Genomic DNA, 19,602 nt, shown 5'->3' with positions numbered 1-19,602 from the left:
ATGCTCAACACTAATAATGACCCAAAACACACAGCTAAAAACACCCAAGAATGGCTAAGAGGAAAACACTGGACTATTCTGAAGTACCTTCTTTGAGCCCTGACCTAAATCCTATTGAGCATCTTTAGAAAGAGCTGAAACATGCCGTCTGGAAAAGGCAACCTTCAAACACGAGACAACTGGAGCAGTTTGCTCTTGAGGAGTGGGACAAAATACCTGTCGAGAGGTGCAGAAGTCTCATTGACAGTTACAGGAATCGTTTGATTGCAGTGATTGCCTCAAAAGGTTGTGCAACGAAATATTAAGTTAAGGGTACTATCATTGCTGTCCAGGCCTATTTCATGAGTTTTATTTTTTTTTTAAATCTGTGCAAGCATGGTTGAAAAGCAATTTTTGACTTTCATTTGTTCATTTTCACAGATTTTTAATTTATTATTACTTTTGTCAGATTCAAGTTATTTCTGTGACCATTGTGGGTTTTTCTGTCATTAAATGAGGGGCACCAACAATTTTGACCACTTGTGTAGGATAACATTTATTTTTTTATTGTTGTTGTTTTAGTATCCATATATAAATGTGGAAGTTTCATATAACTTTCATGTGATATTGATATATAAATGTATTACTTTTAGATAAGTAAACTCTCAGATGGAGACACCGATGACGTGAAGAATGTAGAAATACAAGAAAAATCTGAGAAAGAGATCAGTGTATTGAAAAGTTCAAGTTCACCAGTTCCAGTGTATATGGAGACAGACCTGTCTACAGAATTAGAAGTAACACCAGATTTAAATAATACTGAACATAATGGACAGTCACAAACAATTGAGGATAAGTCCTTAGACTCTTTCATGGAATGTAGTTTAGAGGAAAGATCAAATGTTAAAGATGGACGTTTAGCTGACATCCAACAAATGGATGTTATGAAACCAGTGACTGAATCTGTAGAAGTTTTAAGGGAGATTAGAGATGTTGTAAGTGAAAACGTTTCATGTGTGGGCAAGGAAATCTCTGATGACCGGTTGACAGAACATATTGCACATACCAGTGAAGTGGAAATGTTGGAGGATGTGAAGGTAGAGGTTACAAAGAGAACCACAGAAGGAGTGGCTGAATCAATTGTAGTTGGACAACCTGTTGGCTCTTTCAGTGAAGCAGCAAAGGAGTCAGAAAATCTAAACTCTGTTAAAACGGAAAACAATACAACTTTAACTAATACAGTAATGGGAGAGATTCAAAAAGAAGTAAATATTTCACAAATCCCTAATAAGAGCCTACATATTGATATTTCTGGTGAAAGTTCACAGTTGCTACCAAGTTCACAGTTGCAACCAAAAGAGCAAGCTGATCAGTCTGTAGTAACACTTCTTCGTGATGTGAAAAAAGCTCTGGAGGTTGGAGTAGCAAGTAATGTTGGTAGTTCTGTAGACCCTAATTCTGAGAAGTCTCCAATGACTTCACCCCAGGCAGAGGGAGAGTATGAAGTAGAAAGAATCCAAATTATACCACAAAAAGAACACAAAATCATCCAAGATTTAGTGGTGCCAGAGGTACCAGAAACCACAACCTCATCCCAAAAAGAGGCAGGACCTGAGGTACATATACCTATCAGTCCACTTATCACTACTTCCCATCAAGACAGTCAGAAAGTTGAACATGATAATGTGTCTAAACAGAAAGAAAAGCAAGATCATGGTTTGGTTACAACACTTAAGAACTCACTGCTAATGTTATTACATTTAAAAACTGCAGAAGTAGATAAGATAGATGAAAAAAGTCAAAGAAATGTGGGTGATATTCAGCCAGGTTCACCCGTAGAAATGCATTCACCCCAGATGAGCTTAAGTCCACCAAGCCCCAGAAAGATGTATGAATATGGCAAAGATAGTGACTCACCAAAAAGTACTGAGAGTATGCATTCCAATTCCACATCAGGTAAAATGACTCCAGCCTCAGAAGAAGATATGGTACAGAATGTGGATTCCTTGCAAACCAGTCCAACCATTCCTAGACGAATTAGTGAACTATCAAAAAGAGAAGACATTATACACCAAGTTGAGAGTGCACCACAAAGTCCAATAGCCCCTAGACGGAGTTCAAAAGGCTTGCCAGAGAAGACTATTTTAAGCAAAGAAGATCTAAGTTTTAGTCCAGCAACATCAAGGAGAATAGCAGCTAAAATAGCTTCAGGTACAGATCCTACAGTTGCATTAACTGTTCCTTCCATTGTTGTTGGAAGTCTACCAGCAGAAAAAACCCTAGGAAGTATGCTTTCTGAGCCTCAGAGAGATAGTAGCCGCAAATGGAGGTCTACTGAAAATTTATGTCTGATTCCCTCGGCTACACCAGAGGAACTGGCTTCTGGTGCACGTCGTAAAATATATCTCAACAAGGCTAGACAACTGGATAACGAAGAGACTGGAAATACAAGTTCCCTTACACCTCCTTCTAGAAAAGAGAGCCCCAATGTGTCTCCTGGACTATCTAGAAGGAACAGTTCTCTCTTGAGCACTCAGTCTCCCCCTGTTGAAAAACGTTCCCCTGGGACAATAAGAAGAATGGCAATGTTGGAAGTTCCCAAGATATACGAAGAAGATATAGATAAAGAAAAGACAAATTCTACTTCTCAGGAATCAAAAGTTATGAGTCATACATCCAAAGATGAGACACAGCCTATGGAAACCAAAAAGGTCAATGATCCCTATAAAGGTGAGTTCATTGAAACTCGTTTCCTATTTGTTTTTCAATGGCATTAACAATGTAGGTTAGAGAATTTACTATTTTAAGGGATATACACTCACCGGCCACTTTATTAGGTACACCATGCTAGTAACGGGTTGGACCCCCTTTTGCCTTCAGAACTGCCTCAATTCTTCGTGGCATAGATTCAACAAGGTGCTGGACGCATTCCTCAGAGATTTTGGTCCATATTGACATGATGGCATCACACAGTTGCCGCAGATTTGTCAGCTGCACATCCCAAAGATGCTCCATACAAGGCAGGATGGATCCATGCTTTCATGTTGTTTACGCCAAATTCTGACCCTACCATACGAATGTCGCAGCAGAAATCGAGACTCATCAGACCAAGCAACGTTTTTCCAATCTTCTACTGTCCAATTTCGATGAGCTTGTACAAATTGTAGCCTCAGTTTCCTGTTCTTAGCTGAAAGGAGTGGTACCCGGTGTGGTCTTCTGCTGCTGTAGCCCATCTGCCTCAAAGTTCGACGCACTGTGCGTTCAGAGATGCTCTTAGGCCTACCTTGGTTGTAACGGGTGGCGATTTGAGTCACTGTTGCCTTTCTATCAGCTCGAACCAGTCTGCCCATTCTCCTCTGACCTCTGGCATCAACAAGGCATTTCCGCCCACAGAACTGCCGCTCACTGGATTTTTTTTCTTTTTCGGACCATTCTCTGTAAACCCTAGAGATGGTTGTGCGTGAAAATCCCAGTAGATCAGCAGTTTCTGAAATACTCAGACCAGCCCTTCTGGCACCAACAACCATGCCACGTTCAAAGGCACTCAAATCACCTTTCTTCCCCATACTGATGCTCGGTTTGAACTGCAGGAGATTGTCTTGACCATGTCTACATGCCTAAATGCACTGAGTTGCCGCCATGTGATTGGCTGATTAGAAATTAAGTGTTAACAAGAAGTTGGACAGGTGTACCTAATAAAGTGGCCGGTGAGTGTATTTTAAACCATGAATTTCACAGCACATCTTATATAAAAACTGTAATTTTGTATCTAGAGAAATTTAAAACTTTTTTAAATAAGATAAAAATGCACATTTTTGTGTGGCATGTTAGCAAAAATGGTGGTAACACATTCTTAATTGATGATTAATTGTGAGGGATTGTGCATCACATGCACCTTGCTCCACTTCTTCTATATTGACGGTTCCATTGACTTTTTGGACAAAATAGGAAACTTATACAAAAAATGTTATTGACTATTTGATGTTTCAGGAACCAGATTTATGTGCAATACAAATATATATACATTATATATCAAATGAAACCTGTTGGTGTTAACAGCTTCCCTTTAAGGAGTTATGATCAAAGGGGTATTCCCATCTCCAAGATCTTATCCCAATATGTAGTAGGTATAATATTTATAATGTTAGTAAATACCTACAAATTACAAATGTAGTATAGTTCTTCAGATTCACTATGTCACTTACTTCATGTATATAATAACTAGAAAGAAATAGGGCGCACCTTCACCTTAATCTCTCAAGGGAACATGTAATAAAAAAATGTTGTTGATAGGGTGCAAAACCTTGTTTGGATAACTGGAACAATGTAAAGACGAGATAAGACCAAACAAATGATGGTGTGCACACCTGACTAGTGTTGAGCATTCCGATACCGCAAGTATCGGGTATCGGACGATACTTGGGGGTATCGGAATTCCGATACCGAGATCCGATACTTTTGTGGTATCGGGTATCGGTATCGAAACAACATTAATGTGTAAAATTAAGAATTAAAATAAAAAATATTGCTATACTCACCTCTCCGACGCAGCCTGGACCTCACCGAGGGAACCGGCAGCGTTCTTTGCTTAAAATGCGCGCTTTTACTTCCTTCCGTGACGTCACGGCTTGTGATTGGTCGCGTGCCGCCCATGTGGCCGCGACGCGACCAATCACAGCAAGCCGTGACGTAATTTTCAGGTCCTCAATGCCTAATTCTAGGCATTCAGGAATTTAAAATTACGTTCCGGCTTGTGATTGGTCGCGTCGCGGTCACATGGGCGACGCGACCAATCACAAGCCGTGACGTCACGGGAGGCAGGAGATGCGCGCATTTTTAAAATTACGTCACGGCTTGTGATTGGTTGCGTGCCGCCCATGTGACCGCGACGCGACCAATCACAGCAAGCCGTGACGTAATTTCAGGTCCTCAATGCAGAAATAGGCATCAGGACCTGAAATTACGTCACAGCTTGCTGTGATTGGTCGCGTCGCGGTCACATGGGTGGCACGCAACCAATCACAAGCCGTGACGTAATTTAAAAAATGCGCGCGTCTCCTGCCTCCCGTGACGTCACGGCTTGTGATTGGTCGCGTCGCCCATGTGACCGCGACGCGACCAATCACAAGCCGGAACGTAATTTTAAATTCCTGAATGCCTAGAATTAGGCATTGAGGACCTGAAAATTACGTCACGGCTTGCTGTGGTTGGTCGCGTCGCGGCCACATGGGCGGCACGCGACCAATCACAAGCCGTGACGTCACGGAAGGAAGTAAAAGCACGCATTTTAAGCAAAGAACGCTGCCGGTTCCCTCGGTGAGGTCCAGGCTGCGTCGGAGAGGTGAGTATAGCAATATTTTTTATTTTAATTCTTTATTTTACACATTAATATGGATCCCAGGGCCTGAAGGAGAGTTTCCTCTCCTTCAGACCCTGGGAACCATCAGGAATACCGTCCGATACTTGAGTCCCATTGATTTGTATTGGTATCGGGTATCGGTATCGGATTAGATCCGATACTTTGCCGGTATCGGCCGATACTTTCCGATACCGATACTTTCAAGTATCGGACGGTATCGCTCAACACTACACCTGACAAATAGTCAAAATATAGAAAAAGTTTATGTTAGGGGTCGAGATCCCGCCTCTGCACAAGGGGAATCTCAAGCCATCTCTGCTGCGGTCTCCCATCCTTCTCCAGCTGCAGTGGAGCCTGCTCAGCGGAGACGTTGGTCCCAGCGTCTTGCTCAGTCTTACTCTGTCCAAAGGGTTACTGCTGCTTTTCCAGCTTCTGCCATTAAAGCCAGTACTGGGCAGTGGCGAGCAGACGCTTCTGGGACTAAGTCCTGCTTTTCTCGTTCTGAGCATGCCCAGAGTAAGATCTCTCAGTGGAGATTGAGGGTCACATGTTCAGATACTGCAGCTAAATCCATTGGTCCTCCAGGAAGGTCCTGAAGGTTCTCAGGTTCTGCAGCAGCCTCTCATTGGTCCTTCTAGGAAGGTCCTGTTCTTGCTGCAGCTTTTTACGGTTCTCATTACCGCACGGCCATGCGCTAGTATTGAATCAGTTTTGTGCATGCGCCAGTGTGGTCACATTTATGTGTGTGTTCAGGGACTCAGCTGAAATAAGCCCCTAGAATGCTGGCACCTCCGGCGAGGAGATTGTGTGTGTGGATCTAGGGCCCTGGCTGAAATAAGCCCCTAGACAACTGGCTTCTCCGGTGAGGAGATTGTATGTGTGTGTGACCACACACTGCCTTCAGCTCGGCAGTTAGCTGTGAACTCCTGTGGGGTTAACAGGGCACAGCGTCTTGTTTCCGTGCGACTCTGTGAAGTAACAGAGGTCGCTTAAACCGCCATATAGTGCCGTCATTTGCTAGCAGCAGGTTCCTCCTGCACGGTGGACCCCGGGCTGTGAACGCACCAATAATAACATCTATATTTACTCGGTGCGTTCCGCTAGCCCTAACATAATACTAGCGCCAGGGTCTGGCTAGCAATGGCGGACAAACAGCAATCTTTGCGGTACATCCAGCAGCTGGAGGGTAGGTTGGCAGCTCTCGAGCGCACAACCTCAGCTGTGGATGTTACTGCAGTAGCTGTTCAGGCTGCTAGCGTGGCTGCAGCAACTTTGTCCACTGCCACTCCTGTTCCGACCCTATCTCGCCTCCCGCTGCCAGAAAAATTCTCTGGTGATGGCAAATCTTGTAGGGGTTTCGTGAGTCAGTGCTCAATACACCTCGAGCTTCTGGCTGCACGTTTCCCTACAGAGCGGGCAAAGGTGGGATTCATTATGTCCCTCCTGTCGGACAGGGCGTTGGAGTGGGCTACGCCGCTGTGGGAGCGTGGTGATCATGTGGTGCAGAGTGCTCCGCTGTTTCTGAGCACTCTGAAACAGGTCTTTTTAGGACCTCGAGTCACCCATGATACAGCGCTCCAACTGTTGGCATTGACTCAGGGCTCGTCCTTTTGCCGTCCACTTCCGCACCTTAGCATCTGAGCTGGAGTGGTCGGATAAAGCCCTCATCTGTTGTGAACTCTGTTTTCGGGCTCCCTCTTGTGGTCACAGGTGGTATTGCGTGAGTTTTATTTTTTGGCTCCCCCTGGTGGCTTTGTTTGTTATCTTGCGGGTCTGTGGTAGGATCAGCTGCCTCGTTATTCTCTAGGGAGGTTCCTATTTAGCTCTGCTTTACCTCCACTTGTTGCCGGCTGTCGATGTATTCAGTGCTATTCTGATTACTCCTGACTATCTTGGTTTTCTGTCTCTTCATGAGAAGCTAAGTTCTGTTTGATTATTTTTTGCTCATCTGTCTGCAATATGATTTCTGTTTATGATGAGTTTAGTCCAGCTTGCTAATATGTGATTTCTTGCTGCTGGTAAGCTCTGGGGTACGGAGTTGCTTCCCCCGCACTGTTAGTTGGTGCGGGGTCTCGAGCAATCTCTGCGTGGATATTTTGAATAGGGTTTTTCATTGACCGCACAGTTCTCTTCCTATTTTCTGCTATCTAGTGTTAGTGGGCCTCATTTGCTAAATCTATTTCATCTCTGCGTATGTGCTTTCCCCTTAACTCACCGTTAATATTTGTGGGGGGCTTTTCTATATCTTTGGGGGTCATTTCTCTGAGGCAAGTGAGGACTTACTTTCTCTCTAGGAATAGTCAGTTTCTCAGGCCGTGACGAGACGTCTAGGATTTCCAGGTAACGTTCCACGGCTACTTATAGTTGTTTGCGGATAGGATCAGGTTGCGGTCAATTCAGTTACCACTTCCCCAGAGCTAGTCGTCGGTTCAGTTTCTTAGCTAGTCAGATTTGCGATCCTTGCCACTAGGATCATAACAGTACAGCCGGCCTATAAAGTGTTAGTTGCATGGCAGAAGCAGGAGAAGAGAAGCCTTGAGTTGTTTTTTTTTTTGTTTCTGTGTGTCTAGCTGCTGTGTGTCTAGCCTCTCTCCTCCTCTTAATCTTGGTGTGGCTCTGAGTTCAGCTGCTGACATGGATATCCAGAGTTTGGCCTCCAGTGTAGATCATCTTGCTGCAAGGGTACAAAGTATTCAGGATTTTGTTGTTCACAGTCCTATGTCAGAGCCTAGAATACCTATTCCGGAGTTGTTTTTTGGAGATAGATCTAGGTTCCTGAATTTTAAGAACAATTGCAAGTTGTTTCTTTTTTTGAAACCTCGTTCCTCTGGTGATTCCGTTCAGCAAGTTAAGATTATTATTTCTTTCTTGCGCGGCGACCCTCAAGATTGGGCCTTCGCATTGGCGCCAAGGGATCCTGCATTGCTCAGTGTGGATGCCTTTTTTCTGGCCCTTGGATTGCTCTATGAGGAACCTAATCTTGAGAACCAGGCTGAAAAAGCTTTGTTGGCCCTCTCTCAGGGGCAAGATGAAGCAGAGGTGTATTGCCAGAAATTTCGGAAATGGTCGGTGCTTTCTCAATGGAATGAGTGTGCCCTGGCTGCAAATTTCAGAAAAGGTCTTTCTGAAGCCATTAAGAATGTCATGGTGGGGTTCCCTACGCCTGCAGGTCTGAATGAGTCAATGACTCTGGCCATTCAGATTGATCGGCGTTTGCGGGAGCGCAAACCTGCGCACCATTTGGCAGTGTCTTCTGAACAGACACCTGAGTCTATGCAATGTGATAGAATTCTGACCAGAAGTGAACGGCAAAATTATAGACGGCAAAATGGGTTGTGCTTTTACTGTGGTGACTCAGCTCATGTTATCTCAGCATGCTCTAAGCGCACAAAAAAGATTGATAAGTCTGTCACCATCGGTACTTTACAGCCTAAGTTCATTTTGTCCGTTACCCTGATTTGTTCCCTGTCATCTTACCCGGTTATGGCTTTTGTGGATTCAGGTGCTGCCCTGAGTCTGATGGATTTGTCATTTGCCAGGTGCTGTGGTTTTGTTTTGGAGCCTGTAAAATTCCCTATTCCACTAAGGGGAATTGATGCTACACCATTGGCTATGAATAAACCTCAGTACTGGACGCAAGTGACCATGTGCATGACTCCTGTTCATCAGGAGGTGATTCGCTTTCTTGCACTGCATAATTTGCATGATGTCGTCGTGTTGGGTCTGCCATGGTTGCAGACTCATAATCCAGTCCTGGATTGGAAAGCAATGTCTGTGTCAAGTTGGGGTTGCCAGGGAATTCATGGCGACGCTCCTGTGGTGTCAATTGCTTCATCCACTCCTTCTGAAGTCCCTGCGTTTTTGTCGGACTACCAGGATGTATTTGATGAGCCCAAACTCAGTTCTCTACCTCCTCATAGGGATTGTGATTGTGCTATAAATTTGATTCCTGGTAGTAAGTTTCCTAAGGGACGACTCTTCAATTTGTCAGTGCCGGAGCATGCTGCTATGCGGAGTTATATAAAGGAGTCTTTGGAGAAAGGACTTATTTGCCCCTCCTCCTCCCCTCTTGGTGCGGTGTTCTTTTTTGTGGCTAAGAAGGATTGTTCCCTGAGACCTTGTATTGATTATCGCCTTCTAAATAAGATCACGGTCAAATTTCAGTATCCTTTGCCATTGTTATCTGATCTGTTTGCTCGCATTAGGTGGTCTAGTTGGTTCACCAAGATAGATCTTCGTGGTGCTTATAACCTTGTGCGTATTAAGCAGGGGATGAATGGAAAACTGCATTTAATACGCCTGAAGGCCACTTTGAGTACTTGGTGATGCCTTTTGGACTTTCTAACGCTCCTTCTGTCTTTCAGTCCTTCATGCACGACATCTTCCGCGAGTATCTGGATAAATTTATGATTGTGTATCTGGATGATATTCTGTTTTTTTCTGATGATTGGGAGTCCCATGTTAAGCAGGTCAGGATGGTGTTTCAGGTCCTGCGTGCCAATGCTTTATTTGTGAAGGGCTCAAAATGTCTTTTTGGAGTCCAGAAGGTTTCTTTTTTGGGTTTCATTTTTTCTCCTTCTACTATTGAGATGGACCCAGTCAAGGTTCAGGCTATTCATGACTGGACTCAGCCTACATCTGTTAAGAGTCTTCAGAAGTTCTTGGGTTTTGCTAATTTTTACCGTCGCTTCATCGCTAATTTTTCTGGTGTTGTTAAGCCTTTGACGGATTTGACCAAGAAGGGTTCTGATGTTACTAATTGGTCTCCTGCGGCTGTGGAGGCCTTTCGGGAGCTGAAGCACTGGTTTTCTTCTGCTCCGGTCTTATGTCAGCCAGATGTCTCTCTTCCTTTCCAGGTCGAGGTTGATGCTTCTGAGATTGGAGCGGGGGCTGTTTTGTCGCAGAGAAGCTCTGATGGCTCTGTGATGAAGCCATGTGCTTTCTTTTCAAGAAAGTTTTCGCCTGCCGAGCGGAATTATGATGTCGGTAATCGGGAGTTGTTGGCTATGAAGTGGGCATTTGAGGAGTGGCGACATTGGCTCGAGGGAGCTAAGCATCGTGTGGTGGTCTTGACTGATCACAAAAATCTGATTTATCTCGAGTCGGCCAAGCGGCTGAATCCTAGACAGGCTCGTTGGTCGTTGTTTTTCTCTCGTTTTGATTTTATGGTCTCGTACCTGCCTGGTTCGAAGAATGTGAAGGCTGATGCTCTGTCTAGGAGTTTTGTGCCTGACTCTCCTGGAGATTCAGAGCCGGTTTGTATCCTCAGAGAAGGGGTGATTTTGTCCGCCATCTCCCCAGATTTGCGACGAGTGTTGCAGAAGTTTCAGGCGGATAGACCTGATCGTTGTCCACCGGATAGACTGTTTGTCCCAGATAGATGGACCAGTAGAGTAATTTCCGAGGTTCATTCTTCGGTGTTGGCGGGCCATCCTGGAATATTTGGTACCAGAGATTTGGTGGCCAGGTCCTTTTGGTGGCCTTCCTTGTCGCGGGATGTGCGTTCCTTTGTGCAGTCTTGTGGAATTTGTGCTCGGGCTAAGCCTTGCTGTTCTCGTGCCAGTGGTTTGTTGTTACCTTTGCCTGTCCCGAAGAGGCCTTGGACGCACATTTCCATGGATTTTATTTCAGATCTCCCTGTCTCTCAGAGAATGTCTGTCATCTGGGTGGTGTGTGATCATTTTTCTAAGATGGTCCATTTGGTGCCCTTGCCTAAATTGCCTTCCTCCTCCGAGTTGGTTCCACTGTTTTTTCAAAATGTGGTTCGTTTGCACGGGATCCCTGAAAATATTGTTTCCGACAGAGGATCCCAGTTTGTGTCTAGATTTTGGCGGACCTTTTGTGCTAAGATGGGCATTGATTTGTCTTTTTCGTCGGCCTTCCATCCTCAGACGAATGGCCAAACCGAGCGAACTAATCAGACCTTGGAAACTTATATAAGATGTTTTGTTTCTGCTGATCAGGACGACTGGGTCACTTTTTTGCCATTGGCCGAGTTTGCCCTTAATAATCGGGCTAGTTCTGCTACTTTGGTTTCTCCTTTTTTTTGTAATTCGGGGTTTCATCCTCGTTTTTCCTCGGGTCAGGTGGAGCCTTCTGACTGTCCTGGAGTGGATATTGTGGTGGATAGGTTGCATCAGATTTGGGATCATGTGGTGGACAATTTGAAGCTGTCACAAGAGAAGGCTCAGCGCTTTGCCAACCGCCGTCGCTGTGTGGGTCCCCGACTTCGCGTTGGGGACTTGGTGTGGTTGTCTTCTCGCTTTGTTCCTATGAAGGTCTCCTCTCCTAAGTTCAAGCCTCGGTTTATCGGTCCTTATAAGATTTTGGAAGTCCTTAACCCTGTGTCATTTCGCCTGGACCTCCCAGCATCGTTTGCTATTCATAATGTGTTCCATCGGTCATTGTTGCGGAGGTATGTGGTGCCTGTGGTTCCTTCGATTGAGCCTCCTGCCCCTGTGCTGGTTGAGGGTGAATTGGAATACGTGGTGGAGAAGATCTTGGATTCTCGTGTTTCTAGACGGAGGCTTCAGTATTTGGTTAAGTGGAAGGGCTATGGTCAGGAGGATAATTCCTGGGTTGTCGCCTCTGATGTTCATGCGGCCGATTTGGTTCGTGCCTTCCATGGGGCTCACCCTGATCGCCCTGGGGGTTTTGATGAGGGTTCGGTGACCCCTCCTCAAGGGGGGGGTACTGTTGTGAACTCTGTTTTCGGGCTCTCTCTTGTGGTCACAGGTGGTATTGCGTGAGTTTTATTTTTGGGCTCCCCCTGGTGGCTTTGTTTGTTATCTTGCGAGGCTGTGGTAGGATCAGCTGCCTCGTTATTCTCTAGGGAGGTTCCTATTTAGCTCTGCTTTACCTCCACTTGTTGCCGGCTGTCGATGTATTCAGTGCTATTCTGATTACTCCTGACTATCTTGGTTTTACGTCCATGCATTGATTTCAGGGGTCTTAACGCCATCACCGTTAAGAACAAGTACCCTCTGCCCCTGATATCTGAGCTTTTTGTCAGGCTTCGGGGAGCAAGAGTGTTTACTAAACTAGATCTACGGGGTGCTTACAACCTGATTCGCATCCGTGAGGGGGACGAATGGAAGACGGCTTTTAACACCAGGGATGGGCACTATGAGTATCTGGTGATGCCCTTTGGGCTCTGTAATGCCCCAGCCGTTTTCCAAGACTTTGTAAACGATATCTTCTGGGATATGCTCTCCACCTCGGTGGTAGTCTACCTGGATGATATTCTCATCTACTCTCCAGATATAGACTCCCACCGGAGAGATGTGTGCAAAGTCTTCAACCTCCTACAGGCAAATTCCCTCTATGCCAAGTTGGAGAAGTGTGTTTGAGCAGGAGTCTTTGCCTTTCCTGGGCTATATCATCTCGGCCCAAGGATTGGCTATGGATCCTGCCAAGCTACAGGCTGTGATGGACTGGCAGGAACCCCATTCTCTCAAAGCGGTGCAGCGCTTTATGGGGTTCATTAAAACTACTATCGCCAGTTCATTCCCCACTTCTCAACTTTGGTAGCTCCTTTGGTTGCCCTCACCAAAAAGGGAGCAAATCCCAAATTGTGGTCAGAAGAGGTCTCCAAGGCCTTCCTCTCTATTAAGTCCCACTTTGCTAGCGCTCCCATTCTACATCGCCCCGATGTAGATAAACCTTTCATAATGGAGGTGGATGCCTCATCTGTCGGTGCTGGAGCAGTCCTATTCCAAAAGGATGCTCAAGGTCAGAAGCATCCCTGCTTCTTTTTCTCTAAGACCTTCACATCGGCAGAGAGGAATTATTCCATCAGGGACAGGGAGTTGCTAGCTATGAAGTTGGCCTTCTCGGAGTGGAGACATCTCTTGGAGGGGGCTCGTTTTCCTTTCCAAGTTTTCACCGACCACAAGAATTTGGTCTATATTCAGACTGCCCAGCGGTTAAATTCTCGCCAGGCCAGATGGTCCCTGTTCTTCTCCCGGTTCCATTTCACCCTCCATTTTCTCTCCGGGGAGAAGAACATTCGTGTCGATGCTCTCTCCCGCTCCGTAGTGTCATCAGCGGAGGAGGAGGAACCTCGGCTTATTTTCCCTTCTGAGAGTCTGAGGACCGTGGCTCCGGTTTCGCTTGAGTCTGTGCCCCCGGGTAGGACTTTTGAGCCAGCAAATTTGCGACTGGAGGTTTTCTCTTGGGATCATTCGTCCAGAGTGGCTGGGCACTTTGGGACTAAAAGGACATCTATCTAAGCTGCTGGCGAGAACGTACTGGTGGCCACATATGGTCCGTGCCGTCGGAGACTATATTCGGACGTGTGTCTCCTGCGCCAAAAATAAGTCTTCTCGACAACGGCCAGCTGGGTTATTATATCCCCTGCAGACAGGCCCTAGGAGATGGTCGGGATGGACTTTGTGGTGGGTTTGCCCAAGTCTCGTGGCTGTACCATCATTTGGGTTATCACCGATCATTTTTCTAAGATGGTGCACTTGGTGCCGCTTCCCCGGCTACCTTCTGCACGGGCCTTGGCAGCGTTGTTTATAAAGCACATCTTCCGTCTACACGGTATGCCGGACAAAATTGTCAGTGACCGGAGTCCCCAGTTTGCGTCTCGGTTCTGGAGAGAGCTTTGTCATCTTCTCAGTATTGAGTTGAATCTCTCTTCTGCGTATCATCCCGAGACGAATGGGTTGGTAGAGAGGGCCAACCAGACCTTGGTCACATATCTGCGACATTTTGTCTCAGCCAGGCAGGATGACTGGGCATATTTGCTATCATGGGCAGAGTTTGCACTGAACAATGCTGTAGCTGACTCCACTGGACAGACTCCATTCCTCCTTAACTATGGTCAGCATCCGCGGGTACCTGTGCCCATGCCCGTGTCTTCCGCCAACTCCAGGGTGGCAGACTGGGCTGCGGAGGCACGGGACATTTGGGACCGCACTCAGGATGCCATTCGGGCCTCCAAGGAGAGAATGAGGTCCTCCGCCGATACACATCGGCGCCCCGCTCCGACCTTTGCTCCTGGCGATTTAGTGTGGCTCTCCGCCCGTAACATCAGGCTGCGAGTTGAGTCCACTAAGTTTGCACCTCGCTACTTGGGTCCTTTCAAGGTCCTCGAACAGGTTAACCCTGTGGTCTACCGTTTGGCCCTTCCGCCACGCCTGGGTATCACCGACACCTTTCATGTGTCCCTCTTGAAGCCCGTATTCATGTCCCGGTTTTCCGAGTCATCTGCTGGGACATCGGGTTCGTCTTCGGATGATTACGAGGTGAACGCTATCTTGGGGTGCAAGGTGGTACGTGGCAAAAAATGTTATTTGGTGGATTGGAGGGGTTATGGCCCAGAGGACAGGTCCTGGGAGCCTGCTGAGCATATTCGAGCTCTGCAGCTCATTGCTGCCTTTGAACGTAGTGAGGTCCAAGGGGGGGGGGTCCTAGGAGGGGGGTAATGTTAGGGGTCGAGATCCCGCCTCTGCACAGGGGGAATCTCGAGCCATCTCCGCTGCGGTCTCCCATCCTTCTCCAGCCGCAGTGGAGCCTGCTCAGCAGAGACGTCAGTCCCAGCGTCTTGCTCAGTCTTACTCTGTCCAAAGGGTTACTGCTGCTTTTCCAGCTTCTGCCATTAAAGCCAGTACTGGGCAGCGGCGAGCAGACGCTTCTGGGACTAAGTCCTGCTTTTCTCATTCTGAGCATGCCCAGAGTAAGATCTCTCAGTGGAGATCGAGGGTCACATGTTCAGATACTGCAGCTAAGGCCATTGGTCCTCCAGGAAGGTCCTGAAGGTGCTCAGGCTCTGTAGCAGCCTCTCATTGGTACTTCTAGGAATGTCCTGTTCTTGCTGCAGCTATTTAAGGTTCTCATGGCTGCACGGCCATGCGCTAGTATTGAATCAGTTTTGTGCATGCGCCAGTGTGGTCACATTTATGTGTGTGTTCAGGGACTCGGCTGAAATAAGCCCCTAGAATGTCGGCACCTCCGGCGAGGAGATTGTGTGTGTGGATCTAGGGCCCCAGCTGAAATAAGCCCCTAGACAACCGGCTTCTCCGGTGAGGAGATTGTATGTGTGTGTGACCACAGACTGCCTTCAGCTCGGCAGTTAGCTGTGAACTCCTGTGGGGTTAACAGGGCACAGGGTCTTGTTTCCATGCGACTCTGTGAAGTAACACAGGTCGCTTAAACCGCCATATAGTGCCGTCATTTGCTAGCAGCAGGTTCCTCCTGCACAGTGGACCCCGGGCTGCGAACGCACCAATAATAACATCTATATTTACTCGGTGCGTTCCGCTAGCCCTAACAGTTTATTAGAACACCAAAAAGCACACTACAAACGTTAAAAACATTTAAAAACAATTGCATGAATCCATAACAGTAATGTAACACCCTCTAAGCATAGTCCATATAGGAACTGTATAATGCTATGTTCACAAATGGAACACATACAATCCCATAAGAATAAGGGAAGTGGTCACCTGATGAAATAAGAGAAGTTGGAGTACTAACCATATGACGTAAATACACATACCTTTCAGTTAATTTACTGGCCTCGTGCTTTTTTTTGTCATACTGCTTAATAAAGTATGTTCTCAGGGTGTAGTGTACTATCTGACCATTATAAATAGACATGTTCAGAATTTTCAGGAACTGAATTAAATTTCAAATCATGTAGAAACTTGTCACACAGGGTATTGAAATCTCCTTTTGGGATAAGTATTTGTTTGTGGCCAAGCACAATATAGGTGCAAAAGTGTGTAAGTCTAAGGCCTCGTTCACATTGCACTTGATCCCCATGTTTGTGACTCTGTCAAGGGTTATGTTAAAACCCTGGAAAATGGGATTGGCGCGCATGTGCTAACAGGTGCCATTAACTGTCAAAATGCATTCAGAGTCTGTCTTTGCTCCAGGATTGGACTGGCCCACCAGAGAACCTGAGAATCCTCCGGAGGGCCATGGCTTCTACTTCAGGAGAGTTTATAGTGCAAACCTTGCAGCTGCTATGGGGCTCTGGAGTGGGGGACAACCAAGCTCCACCATCTGGTTTTCAGCAGTATCTGAGCAATCACGTGATAACCAATCGAATCAGCAAGTAGTGCCGAATCCTAGCATTCTGTATCTTATGGCTATACCACTTGATACAGTGCCTGATAGAAAGCAGTCTAGGTCCGAAAAGCCACTTTAATGATAATGCATTGGTTTTGTATACATGAAAGGTGGGCCCTCAGAATCAAGTCATCTGGTGGACCCAATGTTCTTCAGTCTGACACTGGTGTGCTCTATCGGATATCATTATCAGCTGTATCTGCCTAAATTAAGTAGGCACCAAGGCGTGGTCGATTGTGTTTTGATGCCTGCTTCAAATAAATGGATGTGGCTGAAAATTCTGTCCGACAGTGCACACTGTAACTTCATCTGCATAATTTCAGTCAATGGCCCCGTCAGCACATACTCCCGAATGAATCTCATTTTACAGATCTTCAGAAGTAAGCTCTGATAGAGCTACTGATTTGGGGATCAAAAAGAAGGGAATTTAACCTTATAGGTTTCACAATATTCACATTGATGGGAAACGAAGTGAAGTAAAAAAAAACATTTATGGATTAGATAGATAAGGAGAAGTGTATGGTAATATGGTTGTGTAATAAAGATAATTACCAAGGTGGTTAGGGTGTAAAGATAATTATTTTGAAAGGACATTTTAGTTACCGGACCAACCCTTTAATTATAAAGACCAATATCTTCTGACATTGATTTCAAAAGAATGTAATTCATTGCATAGTTATGTAACTGAATAAAATCACGTACAGTATACAGTAGGTATGGGAAGTATTTCGACCCCTTTAAATTTTTCACTCTTTGTTTGATTGCAAAAAAACACCCCCAAAGCATTATGCTGCCACCACCATGTTTCACTGTTGGGATTGTATTGGGCACTTGATGAGCAGTGTCTGGTTTTCTCCACACATACCGCTTAGAATTATCACCAAAAAGGTCTATCTTTGTCTCATCAGACCAGAGAATCTTATTTCTCATAGTCTGGGAGTCCTTCATGTGTTTTTTAGCAGTGATCGTTTACTTTGTAGAACTTTCTCCCATCTCCCTACTGCATCTCTGGAGCTCAGCCACAGTGATCTTGGGGTTCTTCTTTACCTTTCTCACCAAGGCTCTTCCCCCATGATTGCTCAGTTTGGCTTGACGGCCAGGTCTAGGAAGACTTCTGGTGGACCCAAACTTCTTCCATTTAAAGATTATGTAGTCTACTGCGCTTTTAGGAACCTTCAGTATTGCAGAAATTCTGTTGTAACCTTGGCCAGATCTGTGCCTTGCCACAATTCTGTCTCTGAGCTCCTTGGCCAGTTCCTTTGACCTCATGATTCTAATTTGGTCTGATATGCACTGTGAGCTGTGAGGTCTTACATAGACAGCAGTGTGCCTTTCCAAATCAAGTCCTATCAGTTTAATTAAACACAGCTGAATTCCAATGAAGGAGTGGAACCATCTCAAGGAGGATCACAAGGAAATGGACAGCATGTGACTTAATTATGAGTGTCTGAGCAAAGGGTCTGAATACTTATGACCATGTGATATTTCAGTTTTTCTTTTTTATTAAATTTGCAAAAATTTCTACATTTCTGGGGGTTTTTTCAGTCAAGATGGGGTGCAGAGTATACATTAATGTGAAAAAAATGAACTTTTAGAATTTACCAAATGGCTGCAATGAAACAAAGAGTGAAAAATTTAAAGGGGTCTGAATAGTTTCCATACTCACTGCATATATTGTAATTGAAATCCAGGGTAGAGTTAGTAGGCCCTTACAGAACGTCAGCTGATGCGCAAATTCAGAAGGTTAAGCAGACTTTATTAATTTGTGTATGGCCAGCTTAAATGTTCAGATGAATATATTTCAAAAGTATTATATAATCTTCTCAATATTCTTCTTTAGCTCCACAGGTGATTCGGAAGATCCGGGCAGAGCAATTTTCTGATGCCTCTGGGAATTTAAAACTCTGGTGTCAGTTCTTCAATATTTTAAGTGATTCAAACATAACCTGGTACAAAGATGAAATTCAGATGACAAAAATAAAGAGAAGGTAATATTTATCATTTGGTTATCTCTATGGCATCATGATCTTCCATTCACGAACTGAGCAACTACAAATCATTAGTGTTGAGCGATGCCGTCCGATACTTGAAAGTATCGGTATCGGAAAGTATCGGCCGATACCGGCAAAGTATCGGATCTAATCCGATACCGATACCCGATACCAATACAAGTCAATGGGACTCAAGTATCGGACGGTATCCCTGATGGTTCCCAGGGTCTGAAGGAGAGGAAACTCTCCTTCAGGCCCTGGGATCCATATTAATGTGTAAAATAAAGAATTAAAATAAAAAATATTGATATACTCACCTTTCCGACGCAGCCTGCACCTAACCGAGGGAACCGGCAGCCTTCTTTGCTTAAAATGCGTGCGTTTACTGCCTTCCGTGACGTCACGGTTTCTGATTGGTCGCGTGCCGCCCATGTGACCTCGACGCGACCAATCACAAGCCGTGACGTAATTTTCAGGTCCTGAATGCCTAGAATTAGGCATTCAGGACCTGAAAATTACGTCACGGCTTGTGATTGGTCGCGTCGCGGTCACATGGGCGGCACGCGACCAATCACAAGCCGTGACGTAATTTTCAGGTCCTGAATGCCTAGAATTAGGCATTCAGGACCTGAAAATTACGTCACGGCTTGTGATTGGTCGCGTCGCGGTCACATGGGCGGCACGCGACCAATCAGAAGCCGTGACGTCACGGAAGGCAGTAAACGCGCGCATTTTAAGCAAAGAAGGCTGCCGGTTCCCTCAGTAAGGTGCAGGCTGCGTCGGAGAGGTGAGTATATCAATATTTTTTATTTTAATTCTTTATTTTACACATTATATCGATCCTGATACCGATTCCCGATACAACAAAAGTATCGGATCTCGGTATCGGAATTCCGATACCGCAAATATCGGCCGATACCCGATACTTGCAGTATCGGAATGCTCAACACTACAAATCATATACTATGTAACAAGCAAAACATAGATAAAATTGTAAATAGATATAAAAAATAAAGTTGTGCTCATGTAAGCTTATCTATGAGGTGGTTACTGATATAAGAGAAATATTCCCTCTCTTCCTAATCCCACCACCCCCCCGGGATATATCCTCCCTCTGCTGCAACTGTAGTTATATGATATGCTTTATAAATTATGTAAAAGAAGTCAATAGTTGCTTTTATTTTTTGCAAATAT

The 19,602-nt window shown here is 45.4% G+C and overlaps 1 protein-coding gene across 1 annotated transcript in view; it reads left to right on the top strand.

Annotated features, from left to right (window-relative positions):
- Positions 1–19,602, top strand: part of ALPK3 (alpha kinase 3) — a 213,605-nt gene that overhangs the window by 141,051 nt on the left and 52,952 nt on the right. Inside the window, exons 7-8 of the mRNA XM_077264220.1 lie at positions 633–2,709; positions 18,258–18,405. Coding sequence (XP_077120335.1) covers positions 633–2,709; positions 18,258–18,405 — 2,225 coding nt within the window. The remainder of the gene's footprint in view (positions 1–632; positions 2,710–18,257; positions 18,406–19,602) is intronic.

Source organism: Ranitomeya variabilis, chromosome 5, assembly GCF_051348905.1.
Source record: "Ranitomeya variabilis isolate aRanVar5 chromosome 5, aRanVar5.hap1, whole genome shotgun sequence".
Classification (NCBI taxonomy): Eukaryota; Metazoa; Chordata; class Amphibia; order Anura; family Dendrobatidae; genus Ranitomeya; species Ranitomeya variabilis.
The sequence above is the reverse complement of the archived record's forward strand: the minus strand, read 5'-3'. Positions and strand labels throughout refer to the sequence as shown.